The following is a 27,599-nucleotide window of genomic DNA, read 5'->3' on the forward strand; positions in this document are numbered from 1 at the left end:
ATTATATAATATTCTGTGGTCTTACACGTACTGTGCCATGCAATAAAAAGTATTCTGTTCCCTATTTGATTTACTCACTGTACCAAATTGTACATCTTACTTTGATATTTTGTACTTTTCGACGTATGAAAATTTGAAATTTTAACAAAACATTACTTTATATTAGAAAATGTGCATTCTAGCAATGCATTTGACAGGCTCTTTGTTGTCTAATGAAAACAATGTCCTAATGATTCATAAAAGTAAACACATTATAAAGCTTCCTCTCCATGTACATCAAAGTAGGACCACTCCCACTGCTTTCATGAGAAAATCAGCCAAGCTTTAAGCGTGTGATTAAGGTTTGCTTATAAAACTTGAGGATGTAATTAGTGTATTAGGAGCACAAGCTGAACTCACTGAGGTTTATATGCACTCACAAAGTTCATTTCATTCTTCAAATCTGATTGGACGAGAGGCATTGCATTTGCAAGTGAGCTGATATTTCACCATTAGCACTAGGACTTTTTACCTCTGCGTGCGGGTTCTAGACAGATTTTTCAGTGATTTCAGGTTACATTATTACACTAATGATACCACTTCAGATGCAGCTCCTGTGCCGCCTCTGCAGTAAAAAGATGGATTTTGTTGAATCTGATTTCATTTGATTGGTAACAGCCTAAATTTAAGAATTTGATAGCTATAAAAGATGACAAATTTTAAAAGGTTAGGGGAAAAAAGAACTTAAGGGGGCAAATATTGCCTCATAATGGAGAAGTTATTTTCTCTCACTAACGGTAAGATGTTTGACCAGTCAGAGAAGAGCTGTGGTGATGTCATCAATATCATACACTCCCATCATCTTTTTGAGCAAGTAGCATGTGACTGTGAGCAACATTGTACACTCACCTAAAGGATTATTAGGAACACCATACGAATACTGTGTTTGACCCCCTTTCGCCTTCAGAACTGCCTTAATTCTACGTGGCATTGATTCAACAAGGTGCTGAAAGCATTCTTTAGAAATTTTGGCCCATATTGATAGGATAGCATCTTGCAGTTGATGGAGATTTGTGGGATGCACATCCAGGGCACGAAGCTCCCGTTCCACCACATCCCAAAGATGCTCTATTGGGTTGAGATCTGGTGACTGTGGGGGCCATTTTAGTACAGTGAACTCACTGTCATGTTCAAGAAACCAATTTGAAATGATTCGAGCTTTGTGACATGGTGCATTATCCTGCTGGAAGTAGCCATCAGAGGATGGGTACATGGTGGTCATAAAGGGATGGACATGGTCAGAAACAATGCTCAGGTAGGCCATGGCATTTAAACGATGCCCAATTGGCACTAAGGGGCCTAAAGTGTGCCAAGAAAACATCCCCCACACCATTACACCACCACCACCAGCCTGCACAGTGGTAACAAGGCATGATGGATCCATGTTCTCATTCTGTTTACGCCAAATTCTGACTCTACCATCTGAATGTCTCAACAGAAATCGAGACTCATCAGACCAGGCAACATTTTTCCAGTCTTCAACTGTCCAATTTTGGTGAGCTTGTGCAAATTGTAGCCTCTTTTTCCTATTTGTAGTGGAGATGAGTGGTACCCGGTGGGGTCTTCTGCTGTTGTAGCCCATCCGCCTCAAGGTTGTGCGTGTTGTGGCTTCACAAATGCTTTGCTGCATACCTCGGTTGTAACGAGTGGTTATTTCAGTCAAAGTTACTCTTCTATCAGCTTGAATCAGTCGGCCCATTCTCCTCTGACCTCTAGCATCAACAAGGCATTTTCGCCCACAGGACTGCCGCATACTGGATGTTAAGTGATTTAGGCTATGTGGTGTTTTGAACGTAGTTTATGCGCATGTCTTGTCTTAGAGATATCTGCAATTGTAAGAAATTCGTTTGCCACAATTCGCATATTCTCTCGAGTAGGTTGCTTTGAATAATTAATTGCTTCACGACCGCTAAAAAAAGTATGTTATAGGCTAGTATAAATGTGTGTAGAATGTAATCCAGACATAGGCCTACTACATTCACCATTGTCATTATCATGTGACCAGCATCAGTTGCGTTGCTTCACTACCATTCATAAATCCTCTCCCGTGGCCTCATGGGATAGTAAAGTGTCCATCAAATGCACGCTTCAGAATCTCACCGGAAGTAGTAGGTCATCCGGGTTCTTTTTGTCTTCTCTTTTATGAGCACTGTGAATTCGAATTATGATTCGAACATGCTTCTGTTTCACACACCTACTACATAAAAATATGCGATTTCGAATGCAGCCCCTGTGACGTGATAGAAATGTATTTTCTTTTTCAGACCTACATCACCCTCTGCTGTCCACAAAGATGAATAGATTCTCTTCCTGACCACTAACTGAGTTCTGTCATGGACTGGTGCTTAAAATGTGTTATTGTTATGTCTTCATGTTAAAAATGAAAAATCATCAAATCAATATACTTTTGTCATCCAGCACCTGAACACATCTAACACAATGCTTTGCACAGGAGGGTGCTTTATTATAAAAAGAGATTGTACATAAAAAGAAAAACAGATTATATACAAAACGATAATAGAGATTATATTGTTTGCAGATATTCCGCAAAGGAACATTTAAATTACAGATCACTTGCACATCTTATGACAAGGCCTTGCAATGCTTAACATTAAGTGGTCATTGTTCAGACAGCTCTATGCGAGTTACATTCTCACAGATATTTCATTGGATTCAATAAATTAAAACATCGCTCGCCTTCAACAGTAGTTTGAGACGCTTCTAAAAACCAGAAACCAGAATCACCTTGATGTTTGTGCCATGCTAACAGTTATGAGCTCACATTCGTCAGTACTATACACTAAACTTGATTTTTTTTTTCAATGAAATCTATGGTTTTTCGCCTAAATTCAGCAAAACTTCTGAACTGGTCTAAATAGAAAGACACAAATTCAGCTTTGCATGGTCCCTCTACATAATATATACAACGACGAAACTGATTTCTGCTACTTCATGTAACAAATGTTTATCTGTGGGCAATGAGACTCGTTCAGCTAGTGAGCCAGTGTCGCCCGGTCAGTGCAACATAATCAAGTTCACAATACTTCAGCAGTTTAAAACAGAAAACACTATCAAAGACCAGCTTGGCACAGTTTAAACTCACAGTATATGGGTGAATCTCATGAAAACATGTCCAGGTCACAAAAGAAAAAATATATATTTTGCATAAAGGAAACAACCAGTTTCAATAGGACCACTAAGATTTTCTGCATTTAATAGTTTACTTTTGAGTTTTATTTTAAAATAATTCCCATTACACTCAATAGTGATTATCATTACTGTAATGTATTTTATATTTAAATCAGCATAAATTATTGGCAGTATAATAAATATTATCAGAATGTATAAAAATGATTTAAATTTATATATATATTCAGATTACAGTAATGAGAATTATATTTTAAAAAATGCATTACGGTAATAATAATAATAATTTGGGGAAAATGTGCTTGTCATAAAAAAAAAAAAAATCTTAAAAATAGCCATAATTGTATAGGAGAAATATACTTTTTTTAAATCTTGGGGTGAAATATGTAACGTGGACATGTTCATATGAAGTTTTGTTTGATATGCAGAAGAATCTCTGCACTTTACTGCATCTGTCTTTTCCCTTACAGTCATGAGGTAAAATTATATAAAATATTAGCAAATCTTTAAGGTGAAATGTAGGTAAAAACGTAATTGTCATTTTTATTTTTTTTTGCCTAATTGTTTTCCAGGCATAATAATATTCCAGAAATGACATTCAAAATGTCTTCCTCCTGTAAAGGAAGAGCTTGACAGTTTAGTAAAAAAAAAAGACAAGTTTTAGGGAAAAAAAAACTAACTAGCCCTAGCTGACACTTGGCAAATACAGATCTCAGTACAATGACAAAACACGCACAAAAACAAACACTAGCAACAGCCTACAGGCAACGTCTCGCTTTAATATATGTACAAAATGTATGAGGCAACCTAACCAAAAAGTAGTGAGACTTGTTTGTTTCTTTTCATATTCTTTGTAGAGGCAATACGAGCCCTGTCTCCTCAAACAGTGAGCACTGTAGATGCCTTGATACATTTGTGATTGGACAAAAACAAACATTCAGCCATTTTCTAATGCACTTTGCAATGTTTGTAACTGATTGGCTGCATTGCATGATGTCTCTGGGATTTAGCATTAGTCAGCGTAGTGCATGATGGATTCAACGTAGTTGCCAGGAAACAGTCCGGTCACACCGTTACACACTCCCTCGAACCAGCCATCATCGTTTTTCTTGATGATGTAGATGATGGCGCCCTCCATGAAGGACAGCTCATCATCTTTGTCCTTTGAGTAGTCATAGATGGCCACCACTGAAAGAGGAGTAGAGTTAGTATGACATGGATTAGAAAGTCTCTGTCTGTCCGTCTGTCCGTCCGTCCATCCATCCATCCATCCATCCATCTATCTATCAGTCTCTGTCCATCCATCCATCCATCCGTGTCTGTCTGTCTATCTCTGTTTGTCTGCCAGTCAATCTATCCATTAATCTTTCTGTCTATCCCTCCGTCTGTCTGTATGTATGTCTATCCATCCGTCTGTCTGTCTATCCATCTGTCTGCCTGTCCATCCATCTATCCATCTGTCTGTCTGTCTGTCTGTCTGTCTGTCTATCTATCTATGTCATTCTATCCATCCATCCATCCATGTCTGTCTATCTATCTCTGTCTGTCTGCCTGTCAATCTATCCATTAATATTTCTGTCTATCCATCTGTCTGTCTGTATGTCTGTCTATCCATCCGTCTGTCTGTCTATCCATCTGTCTGCCTGTCCATCCATCTATCCATCTGTCTGTCTGTCTATCTATCTATCTGCATGTCAATCTATCCATTAATCTGTCTGTCTGTCTGTCTGTCAGTCAATCCATCCATCCATCCATCCATCCATCCATCCATCCATCCATCCATCCATCCATCCATCCATCCATCCATCCATTAAACGTTGTCTGTCTATCTATCTGTGTCTGTCTGTCTATCTATCCATTAAACTTTGTCTGTCTGTCTGTCTATCTATCCGTCTGTCTGTCTGTCTGTCTTTATATCTGACTATCTGTCTGTCTATCCATCTGTCTATCTATCTGTCTGTCTATCCATCTGTCTGTCTATCTATCTGTCTGTCTGTCTATCCATCTATCTGTCTATCTTGTATGTCTATCCATCCGTCTGTCTGTCTGTCTGTCTGTCTGTCTGTCTATCTATCTATCTATCTATCTATCTATCTATCTATCTGTCTGTCTGTCTGTCTGTCTGTCTGTCTGTCTGTCTATCCATCTGTCTGTCTATCCATCCATCCATCCATCCTTTCAATCTGTCTTTCGATCTGTTTGTCTATCTATCCGTCTGTCTTTCAATCTATCTATCAGGTCTGGGTAAAAAATAGAAATTTCTCGATTTTAATCGATTCTCGCTTTGAAGAACCGATATCGATTCATAAATCCCAAGAATGGATCTTTCAGTGTATGGTGTTTTCAGTTGATGAATGAACAAAGCTTTGTAGCGCCTCCCATCCAATAAATCGCAATAAGCTTTGTGCTTTGTTACTTCTGATATGAAACAAAGTCTCAGCTTTCAAATTCTGTCAATTTTATTACGAAATTCAAATAATAAATACCGTTTTGGCGCTCTTTAATGTGCTGTAGCGCCTCAGTTCAAGCGAAGCGGCAGCACGGAGCGCACGTGACACGATCATCTCTTCCTCTTTACTACTAGTTACAGCAGCAAATAATCATGAAAGAACATCAGAAGGAATGTTGAAAGATACAGTATAACTTCCTGAATTAATCATGTCTTATGTAATCCCTCAATCAGTGTTTCGACCGTGGAAAGGTGTCAATAAAACATCTTGTGAACAATGTCACGTAACGTCACATTTACCTCAGAAAAGCCAATCAATGACCATAAACTCAATAGTTAGCTAAAAAAAAAGAACTCTAGAGAGGAGCATTTTGATAAATATATGCACTGGATTACATATTCATTATATTTTTACCTGTTCTTCAATATTTAATATGTTTGAATATATACTTCAAAAACGAGTAGAAACATAATTATGTCATTCAAAATGTATTATAACATTATTATGAAAACTTATTTAAATGTAAGTAGCCTACAAATCATTTAATTTTAACCTTTAATATCATATTCCCTGTATAGTTTACAGCATTAAAACTTGTGTATATTTACATCTATCTGAATGTTGAATAATGTACACTGTCCCTTTCAGAAGATAGAAGATCTATCTATCTATCTGGCCAACTAACTAACTAACTAACTAACTAACTAACTAACTAACTAACTAACTAACTAACTAACTAACTAACTATCTTCATCCTGATTACAGTCTCAGTTGGAAAAGGCATTCTCAAATGTAAATTCTTACATTAAAAAGACCCAAAAATGAATTAAAATAAGTCGTATTGTTGTGTCTTTGAAGTAAATCTGACAGTGAAAACTCAAAATGAAAACTCGAGGGCAGAGGGCGCTCACTCACCCTTTTCTAAATAGGATTTTGGGGCCCAGTGGGGGTCTCCATCAGCATAGGGGTCATTGTAGTGCACCAGAGCTGCATCTTCTTCTTCATAATCCACAGGTGGAGGTGGAGGGGGCGGGGCTGCTTCCTCAAACATGAGCGTGTCCTCAGGTAGAGGAGGAGGGGGAGGAGACGGGCTGTCTGTTACTGGAGGATAAAGAAGGGAGGAAAACCTCACTGATCATCTATGACCAAATCTAGGTTTAAAGACAGAAACCTAATTTAGAAATACTTTATTGAAAATGGCACAGTATGCATTAAAGGGGTCCTATTATGCCCTTTAACAAAGTCTTAATTTTGTTTTTGGGGTGTACTAGAATATGCTTTCGTGATTGATTGTTCAAAAAACACATTATTTTTCACATATTTTACATTATTACAGCTCTGCTCTCCCCAGTCCGTCCCGAAAGCGTTGTTTAGTTCCGGTTTCGATGAAGCCCCTACTTAAGAAATACGAAATGTGCTGTGATTGGTTAGCTGGCCCAGTGTGTTGTGATTGGCAGCGCTTAGGGTGTGTTCGGGAAATATCCCGGCCCTTCGTAATGGCAAGTTCTTCTCTAGTGTAAATATAAAGGATGGCGGCAATTTCAAACCCGATTCAGACCCTGACAATGTTAACAAACAAGAGGAGCATCCAGAATGGATTTCATGCATGGACTTTGCAAGCACGGATTTCACAGGACGTTTCAGAGTGGTAATCATGATATTTGTCGGAAAACTATGTTAATACAAACAGTAATCGATCACAAAACCATGGTTAATTTTCCAAAGGGGCGGTAAACAGTCTTACAAAAGCAAGAGCTTACAAAAGCTACAGTAAACAACACTGTATCAACATGTATCAATGTTGGCTAGCAGGCGAACGTAGCAACAACATAAAACTTATAATTAGAACTGTTAATAGAAAACGCATGCCTGCATCGTGGTTCTGGAAGCTGTTCTTCGTAAAATGAGCAGATCACAGATAAACATCGGGATTATAATGTGCAGGAACAGTATTTAAAATAAATTTGACCCACTCTAAGTTCGTCAGCCTAAGGAAGGTCAAACAAATGAATTGTGGAAAAAACAGTGTCTCTTTGACATAGCAGCAGCTCATCCACTTTTCTGCGTATTCCGTGGGCGGGGATGATATAAATGAGGAACATTATGACTTCATAAAGCCCGGAAAAATCGTGTTGTAGTCCGAACGATCCGTTTGTTGTAGTTTTTGAAAAGTGGATTCTGTTCAAATAAAATATCTCCCTTTGAAGTGGCCTTTGAGCTTTGTAACCTTGCAGATCTTTTTATGCTCAAACAGCAATATTACACACCAACTAAAGTTGAAAAAGTGAAAAGCATAATAGGACCCATTTAAACAAATAATTAATGCAATCAAATAATTCTCAGGTACAACGAAATGCCAAGAAACGTTTTTACATTTTTTATAATATTTTAACAAAATTGCTTTACTGCTTCTTCTAAGAAATAATAATAAGAGATGCAAATATCCCAAGCTTCTTTAAAAATGTCATATTTAATAACTTTCAATTAAAATTAATTAAAATTGATTCTTCATTATGAAATTAGAACTGTTGTACCACTCTGAATTGTTTTTCATTTTGTGCCCGCCAAATAAAGATCAACATTAATTTTTTATTTAGAAATTAAAAACATGCTTAATCACAGAAGACGTGTATTAAAGCCATTGTTTGTATAAAATGTATTTTTGAATTTTAATAGTGTGCCATTGGCCCTACATATAAGTAATAGTTATATAGAATAAGTCAACTTCCAAAATAAAACACTATATCACAAAATGTTATCACATTTTAAATTATAACTATTAATATACCCATATGTTAATACATACAAATATTTAATAAACATTACATTTTAGGTACAGAGAATAATTCATACATGGCAGGCTGCAACTGAACAGAGACCACATGTGAAGATCAAAGCACTATGCTAATGTGAGCGTTACTCACTGTTCTCCTGAACTCTGGCCACAAAGCCAGTGAGGGGAATCTGGGGCGTCAGCTGCACCATGGGAGGAGGCGGTGGAGCGACAGACACTGGAGACACACGGAGCGCAGATACACACACATTCATACATATCCAGCCAGACAGAAAGAGGATAACAGGCAAAAACAAGCCCAAAGAGTTACACACAGGCAGATAAACAGACAGAAGGTCAAAGCAGTTATTGTGACATGAAGAGATGAATAGCAGAAAAGCATTGGTTACTAGGTCTGCTAATAACCTCATTTATTAACTAAAAGTGTTTGGTGCTGCTAGTGGTGAAGAAATTACACACTTTAGCTTTGTTTTTGTTTTTTTAATGTAATGGCTTACAGGCATTTTAAGAGCCAAAACACTTTTGGGGCCACTAGCAGTCCCTAGAGTAGAACTGAACTCACTTGTGTTCTGGGGGTACGTGGGACCCCCGTTCAGGTGGGGTTGAGGCACAGAGAACTGGGAGGAGCTAGCAGGGGCGCGCCGGTAGGTGCCGGTGGCTGACACCATAGAGGCGGAGGAAGAAGTGGTGGAGGAATTGTGTCTGGAGATCTGTCGGGAGATTGTTCCGAACTGAGACATCGGGATTGGGCCCAAACCTGGACCTTGGGGAACTACAGGGAAAAAAGGACAGTCACAGAAGATGAATCCAATGCGAAATAGATCACTCCGTTAGGAGCTGGGTGGAATGACCAAAATAATAGGGCTGGGTATTGAATCAATTTTGATTAATCAGCTTGTGATTTGGTTCAATTCCACTCTCAATTTAATTAGATTTGATATTGATTAATTTGTATATAAATCAGGTACAGTACATCTCTCTCAACCAATACTGTAAACCATACAGTCAAAATTGACAATTCTTATTTTTTCATGGAATACTGTAATTAAAATAACTTCCCCTCCTTACTGGCGCGAGGGCGGGACAACCTGTCCCTTACATGACATCACAGCAATAGCAAACCTCAACCATCCAATCAATTCCCCATGGACAAAATCAAGTCCCGCCCTACATTTTTTCTTGTTCACGAAGCAGTTTTACACAGATATACATCACAATAAGGAAATAATGTCTATTGCAACTTCTGTTTCATGCTGACTTCAAAGGTTAAAATGAACATCTGATTTGTAAACAAATATTTAAATCGCACATAAGCAGTTGATAACTTTGTTTCTATTCAAATTCAGTTTTTTTTATATATATAAAAATTGCTTTTGTGATGTATTTATTAAAACATACATTAAATAATGAAGGCATGTTAAGTATAAATATAATGAATGAATAATAAAAATGCTATTAAGCAATAGACATTGAATGGCTATGTTACATAACATTGTTTACAAACTGTTTTATTGATGTATTTCTTGAAACTCTGAGCGATTGCATGAGACATGATACATTTCAGTAAGTTGTACTGTATCTTTCAACATTCCTTGTGGTGTTCATTTTGTGCTATAACTAGTAGTAAAGAGGAAGAGACGATCAGTTCCCGCTTCGTTTGAGCGGTTAAAAGCGATCTTTCATGCCACATCAAAGAGCGCCAAAAATGTATTTATTGTTCATAGAATTTTAAAGCTGAGACTTTGTTTCATATCAAAATCATATCAATTTGTGGAAGGCACGCTACAAATAATGTTTTGTATCGCTTTGTTCATGCATCAACTGAAAACACCTTAGACTAAAAGATTCTGGGGATTTAAGAACAGCTCATCAAAATGAGAATCGAATAAAATCGAGAAATCAATATTTTCAACCCAGCCCTATAAAATAATATAATATGTGAAAAATGTGAACTGTCACCTGGTGCCATACTGGGAGGGGAGGGTGTTGGCACAGCCAGAGGGATTCCCATACTATTACTGCTGTTTTCCCGACCGCCGCTGCCCCCACTACTGCCACTGAGACACACAGACAATAGGGTTACAAAGAGCTATTAAAGCAACAAGCATGCATCATCATAAATTCCCAAAGTGGCATCCTTTATTGAGCCTATCAAACAAGTCATTTATGACACCATCAAGAGCTTTTGTAGCTTGAATTTGGAGAATAAATGTGATAAACCAAAGGTTAAGAAACAGTTTACTGTTATTTCTAACCTTATTCACCTTCAGCTTTCATTAGTAACAAGCCCACTGGGAAAGCAATGACAGTGGAGAATCAAGTTTATGAGAAAGAGAAGAAGACTTCCAGATTCTTTATACTTGTATATTTAAACAGTGCCATAGAATAAACAAAAAGTCTAATGAATGCCATAAATTCACTGATGGAAATAAAGATAGACATTGAAGGGGGTGGATTGGAATCCACTGCTGCTTCAATGTGTATGTAATGAGTGATTAATAATCAAGGATAAGCATTTCTACATAAATCATTTCTATATTTATTCAATGAGTGATTCAAATATACTTTTAATCATATGTTTGCTGTGAGTGTTAACCAGCTGCTTTTAGGTACATTCTGATGTGACCCTCAACATGTGTTGTCCATATATCTGTTTCTAGCAGACGAGTTACGGTTACAGGGGTCCGACTAGACGTGACTTCACCTGATTTACAGAATCGTACCTCTTTCATGTGTATTTCTCTAGAAACTAAAGTGAATAGTATCTGTACTTCTTCCTGAGGAGGGAATGTATTATTATGTTTTGGTAGTTTGTCCTGATGATAGTTAGCTCAGGCCCTCTACAACCTTGAGGAAACTGCGATTCCCTAGTGCTTTTGTGTGTGCGTTGGATGTTCTGTGCAAGTCTTGTATAGGAGCTATAGGATACTTCGGCATGCAACAACAGACCCGAAGACGCCTTTCTCCGACCTCCGAGGTCACCGCAGACCTTAATCTAGGAATCGTCTATCTTGACTAATGGCGACATACTCTCCTATCTATCCATGTGTGGAAATTATCTTAGACTGTATGTGTTCTTAGCCAATCAGAAACTGCAACCTGAAGCAAGGATGTAGCTTAAACCTTGGTGAAGGGTATAACTGCTGCGATCTTTGTAACTGTAAGCGGGGCGTCCTACGAACTCCTGTGTGAGTCTTGAAGCTGACTTCTGCTGATGAAACTGCAAACTATCTTCAGTAAAACTTTTCTTTAATTTATTATAATTCTGACTCCGGGTCTTCTTTCAAACAGCTGGTCCTTGGGTCCTGAACTGTTACCGCCTAACAACATCATGAGAGAGCTTAGAGATGTTACACTAACAAAAGTCATTTTTAAAGGTTAGAAACATATAGAAACATATAGAAATATGTATATATATTCTCATAATTGTGATTTTATATCTCACAATGTTACTTTATCTCACAACTAAGACTTTATTTCTTGTAATAGCGGCTTTTATCTTACAACTTTAATATATCACCATGAAAACCAGCATTCATTGTTCAGTTTGGGGTCAGTAAGATAAAACCAATATGCTGATTTTCTGCTCAAGAAACATTTCTTATTATTATCAATGTTGAAAACAGTTGTGCTGCTTAATATTTTTGTGGAAACCGTGATTTTTTTTTTTGGACTCTTCGATGTTCAAAAGAACAGCATTTATTTGAAATAGACATCTTTTGTAACATTATAAATGTCTTTACTGTCACTTTTGACCAATTTAATGCATCCTTGCTGAATAAAAGCATTATTTCTTCCAGCACAGTGTCTCATACCATTAAGGCCAGGACACACAAAGATGAAGGTCGGCCGTTTTTGAGTGTCGGTCGGCTTCGTTTTTTTCGGTGTGTTCCGCACCGTTGGCTCTAGTCGGACGGCATTTTTTGGGGGCCGATTCAGCATGCTGAATTGACGTCGGGCCTCGGCTTAGCGAACGAGTCAGTGCACGATAATAAAAGCGAAAGTGATGAAAGCAAGCGAAGAAGTCAGGACGGCACAGACAGAAGGCTGCTATAATTTTACATAATCTTACCTGAGCATTCGAATGCACGAATATTTTCATAATAACAAGAGACGACTGGAATGAAGAAAGTGATCAGCGTGATTCATGTTCAAAATGGTAAGCAAGCGCTGCTTTGTTTACGGTTCGTACATCTGCAGTCCTAGTTTCGGTTTCCCTTTTTGAATGACGAAAATAGACTATTGATACCTGCTGATATAGACAGATATTAACATACACGCAGGCGCAAAACGCACATGCTAGTTGACAATTGCTTCAGTCATTTTGGTGTGTTCAAGCGCAGCTTTCTGGTCGAGACGCAGCCGACGAGAGGCGACAACAGAGTCAGCTTTCATCGCCGCTAGTTCTTTGACGTCGGCTTGGTGTGTCCCGGGCTTTAGAAGGCCTGCATTGTCTTGTGTATCCATATGTGAAGCTGTACCTGTGCGTTCTGGGTCTCTGATTGAGTGAGGCTGTGCGTCCCGGGCTGTTCTGGCTTCCCAGGCGCGCTGGACTAGTCATGTAGTCATTAGGCACCACAGGAGGCTTGACTGGCTCAAGGGTCTTATACGGTGTGTTTCGTCTGAGAAACACAAACACATATTTGTTAATAAAGATGCAAACTACATGCGAAAAAAAGTATTGTGTTATTAGGTGCCAGACCCTTAACTGTGGCAGTAATTGACAAAACTCACAGGAGACAGCACAACATATTTTAAACATAAGTGAAATATAGTGACTTACCCCAGCGTACCTCTACCTGCCATGGGGGGGCTTGGGGGCTTCTGTGTGGGAGGGTTGGTCCTGGATAACGTTCCTCCACCTGCCCGAGCTGGCGGGTTATTCCCTTGCTGAAAACATTTGACAGGGAAAACAACATTAAGACGACTTTCACAGTCATGATCATATCCGATTACTCAAAATGCTTATCAGTTTATCAAACATACAGCATGATGTAAGCTACAATATGTTTATCCTCATATCAGATTATGGAAATGAACTATAATGTGCATTACACAACATTATAAAGAACCAAGGCAAAGATGGTTGTGACATGGGACCCAGAAAGCATTGTGGGTTGTGTGCTTACCTTTGCTTTAAGCCACTAAGTGAAAGCATTGAGGAAGAGAGAAGATAATTAATGTTATTTAATTACTTAAACTTAATGAAAAAGGGAGAGAGGAGAAGCGAAACAAAAGACCTTTGAATAAAGAACAAAAAAATACTGATCTAATTTGACTGATAAGAATCTAGAGACAAAGCAGAAAAGTCAATGCTGCTTACACAAAACAACTGAATGATAATCACATAAATGTCAGTCATAATTACCATCTAATCAGGCTAATAAGCAAAATTATGCATAATGTCTTTTCTAGCGATGTGACAATTTCAAGCATTTGGTCAGTAAATAGCTCACATGTGGATTTAATTTAATATGAATTATACATTTTAAAAGCTCACAACCATAATCATAGCTGTACAACAACTATGTAAACCATCTTTACAACATAGCTTGCAGTTTTTTTGTTTGTTTTTTTGTATTTAATCCATTCATCTAGCTAGGCTAATATGAGTTACTATGTCATGACATTAAATCATCTTTATTAACATAAAAAAAAACTGCTTCCACTCTTCTGGGAAGGCTTTCCATAAGAGCCAGTGTTTCTGTGGGAATTTTTGCCCATTCATCCAGTAGAGCATTTGTGCAGTCAGACACTGATGTTAGACGACAAGGCCTGGCTCGTAATCTCCGTTCCAGTTCATCCCAAAGGTGTTCGATGGGGGTGAGGTCAGGACTCTGTGCAGGCCATGCAAGTTCTTCCTCACCAAACTCATCCAACCATGTCTTTATGGACCTTTCTTTGGGACACAGTCATGCTGGAATAGAAAAGGGCTCTCCTCAAACTGTTCCCATAAAGTTGGAAGCATTGCATCGTCCAAAATGTCTTGATATGCTGAAGTTTTAATATTTCCCTTCACTGGAAGCCCAACCCCTGAAAAACAGCCCAGTCGGCCAGGTAACGTTCCTCGCAATTCGTCCAGAGTCCAGTGATGGCGTGCTTTACGCCAGTCCATCCAGCGCTTGGCATTGTACTTGGTGATGTGAGGCTAGCATTCAACTGCTCGGCCATGGAAACCCATTCCATGAAGCTCCCGCCGCACAGTTTTTGTGCAGTGAAAGCTATGGAACCAACGTTGGCGACTCTTACGCACCTCAGCACTCTGTGACCCTGCTTTGTCTTAATAATGAACTTCATATTGATAAAAATGTACTGGTATACTCGTATTGGAATTTTGGCATTGTGACAATTCGACATCCACCAATTACGATAATCGCAATAATAAAGTTCTGACTGACGACTGAGGAGAGACGTATGTCCTCTGGGCATGTCAGTCAGGGGTGACTGACACACACAGAGCAACATTTGAGGAGTTAAGTGTCCTAATTACAGAGCCAGTATGAGGGCAGCCTGCGGGGCATTTACTCAGCCGAGGGGGGAAAAGGCCAGCGCACATCAGCACCAAACTAATGAAGCTTTTAAAACAGGTCTTGGGGTGAGCTGCTGGCACATGGCTTCAAGATCTGGCTCAGTTATATATATCGGGAATGAAAAGGCTGAACAACTAGTGATGAATAATGTTGACATTATGTCATAACAACACACCATCCAGACCAAACATGGCATCATCCCATAAAAGCCAGTAAAAACACATAAAGGTCAACGTAAAAATGCAAAGACATCTTTCATAATTACTTCTCAGTTCAGATAGCGACAATCTAATGTGATAACATTGGTACGAGGGTTCAGAGAGCAAACTGATGACATTATAACAGCTCAGAGCTGACTGATGGACATGAATAATTTAATAACATGAATATAGTGAAGGAAACCAGAGAGGGTCTACAAACAAACACACACACACACACACGACTAAGGATCAATTTCTTTATCAGTACTTTGAATACTAATATCTAGAGCAATCAGATGAGTGGTTTTTTTGGGCAAATTCATGCATTTCATCAAGGAAAAGTTATATAAATACCTATCCAGTCCTTGTTCTCTAGTCTAGACTATTTAAACTACACTAAATCTGACATTAAACAGTAACATGATATTATCACATGTTCTCTTATTTTATTGTAAACTATCCTGTGTTTTATTCAAGCATTGGATTCTTAAGACATCTGACCTATTCTGTGTGCTTAAACTATTTTACCTGAGAAGCATTTGTATCATCCATCATGTCCTCTTAAAGGGATAGTTCACTTTGAAATTAATTTTTGATATGTTTTAGCTTACCTCAAGGGCATCCAAGATGTAGGTGTCTTTGTTTCCAAAACAGCACACAGCACACGTCCTGATGAAACGCGTGAAAACAGCACACGTCCTAATGATCTGACGGCGCGGGCGGGTATAGATATATACATAGATGTCGCCTTGGCTACTGCAGTTCATTGGAACGAAACCGTAGCCAAGCGACATCTAGTGTATATATCTATACCCGCCCGCTGGCGGGTATAGATGTATACACTAGATGTCGCCTTCGCTACTGCAGTTCATTGGAACGAAACCGTAGCCAATGCGACTTCTATGTATATGTCTATACCCGCCCGCGCTGTCAGATCATTTGGACGTGTGCTGTTTTCAAGAGATAACAACGATATAAATACTGTTCGTTTTCTCACACAAACCACTGGTTTCGTGTCTTAGGCCATCAATGTGTACTTATGATGGGGAATTGTTTCATTTGGACGTGGGGAATTGTTTTAATTTGGACTCTGTGCTTGTGTTTTGAGACAGTGACCATAGACCTGCATTATATGACTGACAGACAAGAACGGTTTGACCTAAAAATATCAAAATTGAAACTACTGCGGAAACAAAGACACCTACATCTTGGATGCCCTTGAGGTAAGCTAAAACATATCAAAAATTAATTTCAAAGTGAACTATCCCTTTAAGGTCTTTTTGTTTTCTTGGTTTATAAAAAAAAAAAAAAATCATATTTTGGGTCTCTAAATGAAAATACAGCTAGGCTAACAAGTCAGTAATACTTCTGCATGTACGTCTAGATTTTTTATTTATTCAGAAAATCTAAACCCAAGTATGAACAGTAGTAATAATGATGCTTGCTATAGCAAACATCAAAAAAATGTTGACAATCAAAAAGACTTACTTTAACACCGTGACCCACATCATCCAGCAGGGTGTAATCTATGGGCTTCCTGATGTAGCGCACGGGTCGCTCCATGTTGCCCGGGGCGATGATCTTGTGGGTGCGAGATGTGTTTTTGTTAGTGGTGAGGATCCCAATCTCTCGTCTGGCAACTTTCTCTTTATGAATGTCCACAGTCTAAAAGAAAAAAAATAGAGGGATGAAAATGGGTAAAGTTTTAGAATTTTTGTGCGCAATCATAGCCTTCATGTAGGCTAGCTAATATATATTGCTTCAAATTAGGTGTCTAAATACTGATGAAATGTCACCTAATTAATATTCATAGCCATTTCTATATGTAAAATGAGGCTGAATGCTATTAAACATTTGTAATGAATCTCAATTCATTATGAATACAGTAGTATCTATTAACCAAAATTGAGTACCTATAAATCAAAACAGAGGATTCACTAAAGTTGTCCATAAGTAAAATGATTTATATTTTAAAACATGTCCATTGTACATTTTAAATTGGTCAATTCAAATCTAAGAATGTTGATGTGTACATCTTTTAGAGCATACGAAAGGTAATATGTACACAATAGCACAGCATTGATAAGAAATATTTCTTAAACACGTATAAGAATGATTTCTGAAGGATCATGTGACGCTGAAGCGAGGAGTAATGGTAAAAATTGTAATAATATTCAAAGTCAGTCAAATCACCTGCACCAATGATGGGATCCAAGCAGAATTTGCCTGCCATTTCTGCCTATCTTCTTAGAGAAAAGTGGTGGCAAACCAGTTTGCAGGAGCCTTTTAACTTCAGTAGAAGGCAAAACATTAGATCTAGTTTCCATTAAGGCTCTGAAAATCTACTCTAGTGCATGATGGGGGAATGCGATTTCTAATTACCCTCAATAAATACACCCCATCCCCCACTTAGGATGAAAAAAATATCACTCTGACATTGTGTTCAAATATCTACAAAGAGAACTAAAAGTGTCTGAGATGCTCTTTACAAATCATGGCTTACAATAAAACTAGGCATTGGATATGACTGAGCTCAGGCTCTAGTTATTATGGCACGTCAAGCATTATGATTATTTAATTTCTAACATATTCAATGTAGTTAATCACCATCTGCATAATCCATAGTCTAGCCCATGTAAATCTTATTATTTATGCATATTACATAAGTGATGGCACTCAGGAACAGCAGAGCATGTGGGGTCAACTTGAGATTTAGAACATTTTTGCATTTGGTGTTTCTCTCGAATTCAACACGCAAATATGACTCCACATGGGACACAATAGCAAGGGTCCAAGATTAACTTTTTGCCGCACTCAATGGCAGGTAAATTGAAAAACGTAATGTCTTATTTGTATAGTGCTTTTCACAACACGCATCGTTTCAAAGCAGCTTTACAGAAGGTTGTATTGTAAATATTTTAATTTTATGCCACTAAAATGACAATTAAGATATGAATAATTGTCATAACTGAAAACTAGCTGGTTGGTAAAGAGATGTGAGTTTAAGATTTTCCAAGAAGTCGTTTAAGTGTTGAGAAATATAGAGGATGACCCAGAAAGGATTTTCTTTTCTCCCGAAAATGCTAGTTAACATTATCGCATTGGACCGAAATTGACTGACTTTGCTCACACAGGGTATAACTACTTCCCTAAACATTTGTTCCCCAAGAATTTTTGTAATTATTTGTGATTTTTCCCCCCCACCTTGTTACACTTGTGGTGTTCCCGGTCAAAAATGATGGGCCTACAAAAAATTGCTTATGAATGTCTCATTCTATATTATCATCAAATATTGGATTCACTCTTTTTGTCAACTTGTTTTCTTTTAAGTAGTACAGGTTTTGAATTTCTTTTTTAAACTGATTGATTATCTGAGCTTATGCACATCAATCTTATTTATTAATTATGTAATTTTGGCAATATCGAATAAAATGTAAAAAATCTTCCAAACAATTGTGTGTTCAACCAGGAAGTTTGTTTTGATAGTTTTTGAAGTTTTCTGAAGTTTTGTTATGCTTCTATCTTGTACAAAATAGCACAAATTCCCACTTGTGGTGTTCCCAGTCAAAAATGACCGGCCTATAATCACTTGTTATGCTATTTTAATCACCAAATATTGGATTCAATCTTTTTGTCAACCTTTTTTCTTTCAATTAGGACAGGTTTTGTATTTCTTTTTGAAACTGACTGATTGTAGGCCTCATTGATCTGAGCTTACATTGGTCAAAACTGACCATCCATTAAAAAACGAACGGGAGAGATCAAAAATAAGAAAAACATTTAGTGTTCAGGAGCATGTTCATCATGTTCATGCACACTCTCGCTACACACACACACACACACACACGGTCATGTCCACAAACAAACTATTTTGAGTATTAAAGGCTTTCTTTTTTTTTACAGAGATGAAATTTATCCTCAGATCATTGAGGCCTGTGATCAATCAGTTTCAACTATAAATACAAAACCTGTCCTAACTGAAAGAAAACAAGTTGACAAAAAGATTGAAACCAATATTTGGATAAATGATTTACAAGCAAGTTTTAAAAGGCCCGGCCATTTTTGACTGGAAACACAAAATGTGTTACAGGGTTTTTAACACTGCATAAGGGTTCATTTTAATTACAAAATTACTATAATGTGCTGACATTTCTTATTGTTATTGAAAATTACATGAATCAAGGTAAAGATTTGGGTTGAAAATTACTAATTTTGTGGAAAAGTTTTTCACATCTCTAAATAATGTAAACAGGAAGCTGCTAGAAGGTTAACACGTAATGATTTTATTTTATTTGCCAGTCATCAATATATATATATTTTTTTTTCACAACTGAACAAATGAAGGAATCAATGAAATGACAATTTAATTATTTGCACATTTGCAGTATATAAACAGTGCCACTTAGAGAATTCATGTTCAATCCAGAAAATGTAGCCTACATGATTTTGTCACTGTATTTTCTGTCACTCTCTGTAGTTTAAGATGAAGTTTTGGTTTAGGTTCTGGATTCACAACAATAAAAGAAATCCAGATGCAAAATTTTTCACTGTGATATAAGTAGTCTTTTGAGGGGCTCGCGATCCACCAGTTGAGAACCACTGAATCAAAGCATGCTGGGTAAGGAACACCTGGTTGTGTTTTGTTGGTGTTGCAGTGCCCATGGCTGACCTGAGAGATATGGTTGATGGAGGACTCCATCCTGCGCAGCTGTGAAGCCTGGATATCCAACAGCTGCAGCACATTGTTGGCTAAGGCATTAATCTGATAGGCCACGCTGGCCAGGGACTGGGTTGTGTAGGCTTTGGTCTCCTCCAGGGCTTTCCTCTTGTCTTGTGCCTAAACAAAGATTAAAAAACAGAGATACCACTAGTTTTAAAGCGATAATTCACACAAAAAATTACAATTCTGTCATCATTTAATCACCCTATTGGTCCAACCCTTATTGACTTTTTATTACAGAACACAAAAGTAGATATTTTGAAGAATGTTGGTAACCAAACCGTTTTTGTCACCATCGACTTCCATTGCATGGACCAAAAAAAAAAAAAAAAAATCTTATTTTATGTTCCACAAAATAACGGCGTGTAAGAAGCTCCTTGTGAAATCATACACATTAAATGATTTCCCAAAGCATCTCACACTACTGAAGCTGTTGTGAATGATTATGTAAAGCATCTTGAAATTCGTTATGGACTCCAGAGGAAATGTGGAAAAAGACATTTGCTGGCCATTGAAAGCTTGTGATTCACAGCGCGATGGGTTAGAAACATACTGGATGCAGAAATTACTCCATCGCCATTATGCATTTACATACACTTACCCTAAAACAAACCAAAACTCTCAGTTTAAATCTCAAAATAGACACATATGAGCTTCACCATTGAGCCCAATGGGTTTTTTTTTTTTTCTAAAAGAAATTAATACTTTTATTCAGCAAGGAGACATTAAATTGTTTAGAAGAGGCAGTAAAGACATTTATAATGCTACAAAAGATTTCTAATTCAAATAAATGCTGTTCTTTTGAACTTTCTATTCATGAAATTTGTTCTGAAAAAAAGTATCAGTTTCCACAAAAATATTAAGCAACAAAACTGTTTTCAGCATTGATGATAATGAAGAAATTGAGCATCAAATCATCATATTTGAATGATTTCTGAAGGCTCATGTGAAACTGAAGACTGAAATAATGATGTTGCTTTTCAAAATTCTGCTTTGCAATCACTAAATTTAAATAAAATTGCTATACCAATTTTACATTTTAAAATATATTTAAACAGGAAACAATTGTATTATTATTATTTCACTATTTATGCTTTTACTGTATTTTTGTTCAAATAAATTAAGCCTTAAAAAAAAAAAAAAAATCGTACAGACCCCAAACTTTTGAACGCTGCATTTGTTTTAAATTTACAAATTTTAAAATATGGTCAGTTAAACATGTATAACAGTTGGTCTAAGCATGTAAAGTCCGAAGTTATCGATGAAACCCCAGTGTGAAGTGATCAGGACTACTTAAACAAATAAATGTCCAGGATATATTGATTGGAGTTAATATTGTTTGTGATACAAAAGATATGAGATAGGTGGTCAAATATGTAATTTAGCAGTCATTATTATACAAATATACTTGACCACGGAATGCTGTAAATGACTCTGAAATCCTTGGTCATGTACTAAACTAATCTGACAAACTATTAAAAAAATCTGGTGAAATTAACAGGCAACAATTAACTTTGTTTAAACAGTATTCAGACAAGAGCCTGATGCAACTGAGACCGCATCTTAGTGATAATCCATATTTTGAAATTCAAAACATTTCACATATTAAACAATTTCCTGTTTCATCAATGACAGATTAGATAGCTTAGCATGACAAGCATGACCAAACATTAACACTAAACACTTTTAAAGCCATTAAAAGCAAATAAACATATGGAAATAACATTTTGAGTAGATTTTAGCACATATGCACAAGTGGTTTCTGGATGTTTTGGGTGGTTGTTTCTTGGCTCAAAAAGCCCATCTTCTAGTCTCTATGATAATTGTTCACTTCACTAATTTAATGTAATTAATTTGGGGGTTTGTTAAAATCCCTAACCTCAAATATGAGAAACAGCAAGCAGCACTTTGCTGCATAATTACCAAATCGCCCTGGTCTTGAATCTAGTAATTATAAATAGCAATGCACTCCTCGCACTCCATGAACTTAAAAAATGTGAGGGAATTAGCTTTCAGGATACTAATAGTTTCCATGTCAGAATACTATAACATAATTGATTGGATGGTTGTGATTTGCTATTGCTGTGATGTTATGTGATTGACAGGTTGTCCCGCCCTCCCGCCAGTAAACACGTCACCAGAGAAGAGCTGTCATTGCAAGAGGAAGGGGAAGTTGAATTATTTTTTTGTGTGTGTGTGTGGGGGGGCTTATAAATCTAATCCCAAGCCTCCGTTGCTAATTCCAAAACGCAATTTTTTTTACCTAGTAACGGAGGCTTACTTTTTGTAACGAGAATAATAATGAGTAGGCCCTAATGAGAATACTTTTTGCGTGCAAAAGAAACAAAAATAAAACAAAAATAACGACTTTATTCAACAATTCGACGCATGCGTGTGATGCTGACGCAGGAGCCAGCCAACACTGAAGCAAGCACTGTGTTTACGGTTACGGAAGAGAAGAAATTGTTGAAAAAAGTGTGCGCACAAAAAGTATTCTCGTCACTTTATAACATTAAGGTTGAACCACTGTAATGTGACTACAGTGGTTCAACCTTAATGTTATAAAGTGACGAGAAAAGGACTATTTTAACGATGACTTTCCTACCTTTCTGGGCCTAGAAAGTGGCAGTGACGTTGCTGCCTATGGCTGGTTCAGAAACCTCTCGGATTTCTCGTGTTTCGAAGATGAACGAAGGTCTTACGGGTTTGGAACGACATGAGGGTGAGTAAGTAATGACAGAATTTTCATTTTTGTGTGAACCAACCCTTTCATTTTGTGGCAGAAAACATGGAAATAATTTGTCGGTTTTATCCCATTGTTTACTATATTTATTTGCTTGGTCAGTGTGGTTGTTGTGGGTTTTGGTTCTTTTTCTGTTGTGGTCTGTAAGGACCTTTGAAATGACTAAAATCATTTGGCGAAGTGATATTGAACTGTAATGCGGTCAAGACCTGCCTGGAACTACTTTAGCTGTGCGTTTCCCTGAAAATAATTGCACACCCCCTTCATCATGTTCATCAACCAATCAGATTCAAGCATTCAACAGCCCCGTAATATTAATAATTTGTAATAAATACTGAAATATTCCATACAAATACAAGAATTGTCCGTTTTGATTTTATGGGGACTTTAACAATTAGACTGCGGCGAGCATGCAGCACTGACCCCAGGTCTGCTTCAAACACCACCTGTTACAACACGTCAGTGCTTCTCAGCTGTTCTAAGACCATGTGTCTGTCGCCACGGGGGGATTCAGATAAATGACCCATGAACAGGACGTCCTGCCTGTGGTTTTCCACCATGTCCTAGACTGTTGGCCAACAGCTCTAAAACAATGAATGACTCGTGATATCTTGATTTAGATGGTGCAAGACATTAAAGCATAAAGTTTTAATAATTAATAACATTATATTTTCTTAAAATTATCATGGTTTTCACTTATTAGGTCCAAAACATCATATCAAGTCTAGACTATGATTCCTATAATTTCTAAATGAACACAGACATATAAAGGTTTGAGGTCGGTAAATCAGTTTTACTGTACAGTATTTAAACAAAGTTTCTTAAGCTCACCAAGGCTGCATTTATTTGATTAAAAAGTAATATTATAAGTCATTAATCCAGTTTTTAGTGTCACAAGATTCTTTAGAAATCTTTTTAATATGCTGATTTGCTGCTCAAGATTTATTTTTTTATCATTATTAATGTTGAAAATAATTTTTTTCAGAATTCTTTGATGAATGGAAAGTTAAAAAACTGTGTTTATCTAATAAAATGCTTTACTGTCATTTTTTATCATTTTAATGTTTCCTTGCTGAATAAAAGTATTAAACCCAAACTTTGGAATCGTAGTGTACTCATTCTTTGTCACGCCCAAATTAACACATTACTAATCCATGATTCACTCATGAAGCATTCTGGATTTCATTCACAAATGGTTTTGATACCGATTTAAAGGGCATGGAGGTGCAAGTCATTGTAAGACATGACTAACTTCTGTCTAGTGCCAAAGATCCCTGCTTTGGTCCTCTTTTTGAGTATGATTCACCTGCTCGAACTCACATGAGGGTTCAAAGACATTGGCTTATATCAAAACATATCATTAGATTCCCAAATGCTTAATCTCTGATCTCATATGGTTTGTAGCTTTCTAAAAGCATTTTTACAAAGTCTTTATAGTACCAACATATAACCATTCTGTGAGACTGCTTTAACGATACATTGATAATATGGATTGATGGATAACTAATCATATGGTGCATTGATGCAACAGCGTAAACCCTCAGGCAAACTTCAAAATATATGATCAGTTGCATAATTTTTTTAAGTTAAGAAAATCAAAGTTTAAGTAAGCAGAACTGGCAGATTTTTATTTTGTACTCATACATTTTAATTTTTCTTTAAAGGAACGCCGACTTTTTGGGACTTTAGCTTATTCACCGTATCCCCCAGAGTTAGATAAGTCCATACATACCCTTTTCATCTCCGTGGTGCCGTGACTCTGTCTGACGCACCCACCGCTAGCCTAGCTTAGCACAAAGACTGCAGGTAAACGGCTCCAGCTAGCATACTGCTCCCAATAAGAGACAAAATAATGCCAACATTTTGTGATTTGCTCGCAGCACCTGAGAAGCAGGCTAGCGGTGGGTGCGTCAGACAGAGTTACGGCACGCACGGAGATGAAAAGGGTATGTATGGACTTATCTAACTCTGGGGGATACGGTGAATAAGCTAAAGTCCCAAAAAGTCAGCGTGTTCCTTTTAAGGTGGGGTAAGCGATATTTGAAAACACAATGCTTTGATAGCATTAGCATAGCATAACAATTGCTGAATGAGTATGGCAATATAAAACAAAAACATTTAACATATATCTGTTCTCAGACCAACCTCATGCTCCACTCGTCACCATGATGGTAACCCCCCAAAAAACAATGTATGTGCATAGCAATACATTAAACACTACTAAATCTCCCATTTAACATTACTCTTGCACAAAAAAACAAAGAAAAATGCATGTCAAATATATTTATTTTTGATTATATATTTTTTTTTTTACATGCATTTTTCTGCAGAAATATATATATTTTTCAACAACTTGAGTAAACCTAATTTTGTTGTGTATGTCTTAATGGGATCCTATTTGCACATTTTAGAAGACCCTGAAAGAGTTTCTGTACTGTTGTCATTGCATCTCATAGCACAATCCAATAATGAGCTGTCATCAGATGATTGATGATCTTGATTTTTTTTTTCTTTTTTTTTCTATATTATTTCAAAGCTAAAGTGTATATTTCATTGTGGATGTCCCAATTGAGATACTGGATTTTAATTCAGTGGAGTTCAATTGTTCATGTTAGCCATATTTTCAATGTACAGTGTATTTGTGAGTTAATACTTTTTTTTAGCTGTTGATATCTCATTAGCAGGACCCTGAATCTAATCAAACTGCCTAAATGTATCAAGCCATGGTTTGAGGTATTGGCAAATAATGTATTGCTGGCTACAAGAATCAATGTCAGATTTATGTCTGAATACACACTTTTCATTAAATAAATTGTCTCATCAAATTATATTTCTATAAGTTTCCTAATAAATCCAAATATCAGACCAAACATTCCCAAAAACAATGTCACATTTATAATTTTGACAAAAAGTAGGTACATAGCTGTGAAACCTCATAAAATACATATTTTTTTAAAATAACCCTCTTCCTCCTGTCAAGACATATTAGTAATCTTTCTTTAAAAGATACATATTTATACTGTTTTTCCTAAATTCAATATATATTTTAATCTTTATGAAGTTTTGAGGTCTGATGAGAACAGCTCATGAGAGAAATCAAATCAAATGGTACATCTGCGTCAAGAACATCCCACCGATCATCATGAATTTCAAAGAGAAAATGTTTAATAAGAGGTAATGTTGTTTCTCAAGAACTTGTTTTGTATTACTTACCTTTACAAAATCACAGCATCTTATTAACTGCAGGGATGATCTTACACATTATGAAGGTAAAACAAATAAATACTAAATAAATGTTGGTTTAATTTCTCACTGAACACTGATCATCATCGTTCTAAATGTCCCTTTGTTGAATGTGATTGAATTATACAAGCAAATGATTCTTTCCTTCTTATCCCACTCATTATCATAGCAGAATGTCAATATGCATCACACACACACATGCCTTAATAACATAATTCCCATATTTTACTAAATATATCCATCATAACAAGTTACTTAGCTATATGCTTAAAGGCTATCCTACAACATTTGGACATTTCCAACAATCTCTGTGCTTTACTGTAGGTGTGTGAGTGAAAAGGTTTCAGCGAGAGACACATTAACACAGGTGTGTCAGCAATAACTTATTCACACCATCATCGACATTTCGCGTCTAGGCGTCTCGCCATTCTACTTCAGCCAATACACATTTGCAACACACACACACATATTAAAAGATATTACCGCAAGTATTTAACAAACCTATGGTGGTTTCACGTTCCACTGACATATATTATAGCGTTGCCAAAACGTGGATGAAGTTCAATAGCGTTTAGGGGTTGAAATGAATATCGAATATCTGGGCTTTCATCACATTCACACTGTCACCCATGGGGCTTGACACCCGTCTGGACCTCGAAACAAACCGAACAGCAGAATTCAGCAAATCAAACATTGGAACGTTCAGAGCATGACGTATTAGTTCGGAAAATGACGTCTTGGCTTCAAACACATTTGCAGTCGATACATTGACGCCGATACATATACAATAAGCTATTAGATAACATACAACTAGATTGGTTTCTAACAATCTGTTGGGCGATATTTTGACCATTAAACTATTATATATTTTTTTAAAAGCTAATCTGTCTCCATCCATCGTAGAGAAAGCGGCACGTCTCTGACACACCCTCCGAAAGTGAATTCGTGCATTGTGTCTATCGGGGTTAAACAACGCAAATATCATCCAAATACAAACGCTTAGCATTATGATTAAATGTACTGATCGCGTGTATTATGCCTCAATGCGCCCTTATAACCGTTTGATGAGAATCCTCTGTAACGCTACAAATGCAGTGCTCGCATTTCAATCACATCCCCACTGATTCAGACAATACATGAAAGGCAAAGGTAATTTCTCCAAACCATACCTGCACATAATTGTTCTCGCAATATTCCGCAACCCTTGAAAGGTTTTGGTAGCTCTCCACAAGGGCTCTTTTTCCTGCCGGGATTTCCTCCTCTAACAACATTTGTAGCTCTGCCATCTTACATCCCTCTGCATTACTCTTCTCCCCCTCTTTCATTGAAACCAGCGGAGCTTCACTCTCCGACAGGAGGTCCCTCGCCTGGCATTGTGGGATTCCCGTTGGCTCCTCTGTTTCAGAAGTGAGACAATTCTCAACGCGGCGCTTTACGCACTGTTCTGTGATTGGGTGTCTGGCTCTGAGGAGCAATTCTGGACCAATGGGATAGGAGTACGTTTTTCTCAGCGATGCGAAATAGAACACCGTTCAACTTCTGAGCAGTTTGTGATATTGACGAGAAGCAGATTTACAATGAAGACTAAAAAATGCGTTTTGTCCACTGTCGTGGACTCGTGGGCATTCTTTTTAGTTAACATTTAAGCACATAATACATACATAATGTGTTGGAGTTTTAAGCTTTAATATAACCACGTCTAACGGGTATGATAGGCTAATAATATAAAATTA

General features: G+C 37.1%; 1 protein-coding gene across 3 annotated transcripts; it reads right to left on the minus strand.

The window, feature by feature from the left end:
* Positions 1–3,726: 3,726 nt before the first annotated feature.
* On the minus strand, positions 3,727–27,247 carry abi1b (abl-interactor 1b). 3 transcript variants are annotated; one of them, XM_084411498.1, is made up of 11 exons: positions 27,036–27,247; positions 19,830–19,997; positions 16,649–16,825; positions 13,560–13,574; positions 13,214–13,320; positions 12,912–13,052; positions 10,390–10,487; positions 8,993–9,202; positions 8,561–8,647; positions 6,552–6,737; positions 3,727–4,374 (listed from the first exon to the last, which is right to left on the minus strand). In XM_084411498.1, the coding sequence occupies exons 1-11, from the start codon at positions 27,189–27,191 to the stop codon at positions 4,199–4,201; spliced, it is 1,521 nt and encodes a 506-aa protein (XP_084267624.1). In that variant the 5' UTR covers positions 27,192–27,247; the 3' UTR covers positions 3,727–4,198. The 3 variants fall into 3 exon arrangements, with proteins under 3 accessions (XP_084267624.1, XP_084267625.1, XP_084267626.1); XM_084411499.1 differs by lacking the exon at positions 13,560–13,574; XM_084411500.1 differs by lacking the exon at positions 8,561–8,647.
* Positions 27,248–27,599: the final 352 nt, after the last annotated feature.

Source organism: Rutilus rutilus (assembly GCF_951802725.1).
Source record: "Rutilus rutilus genome assembly, chromosome: 6".
Lineage (NCBI taxonomy): Eukaryota > Metazoa > Chordata > Actinopteri > Cypriniformes > Leuciscidae > Rutilus > Rutilus rutilus.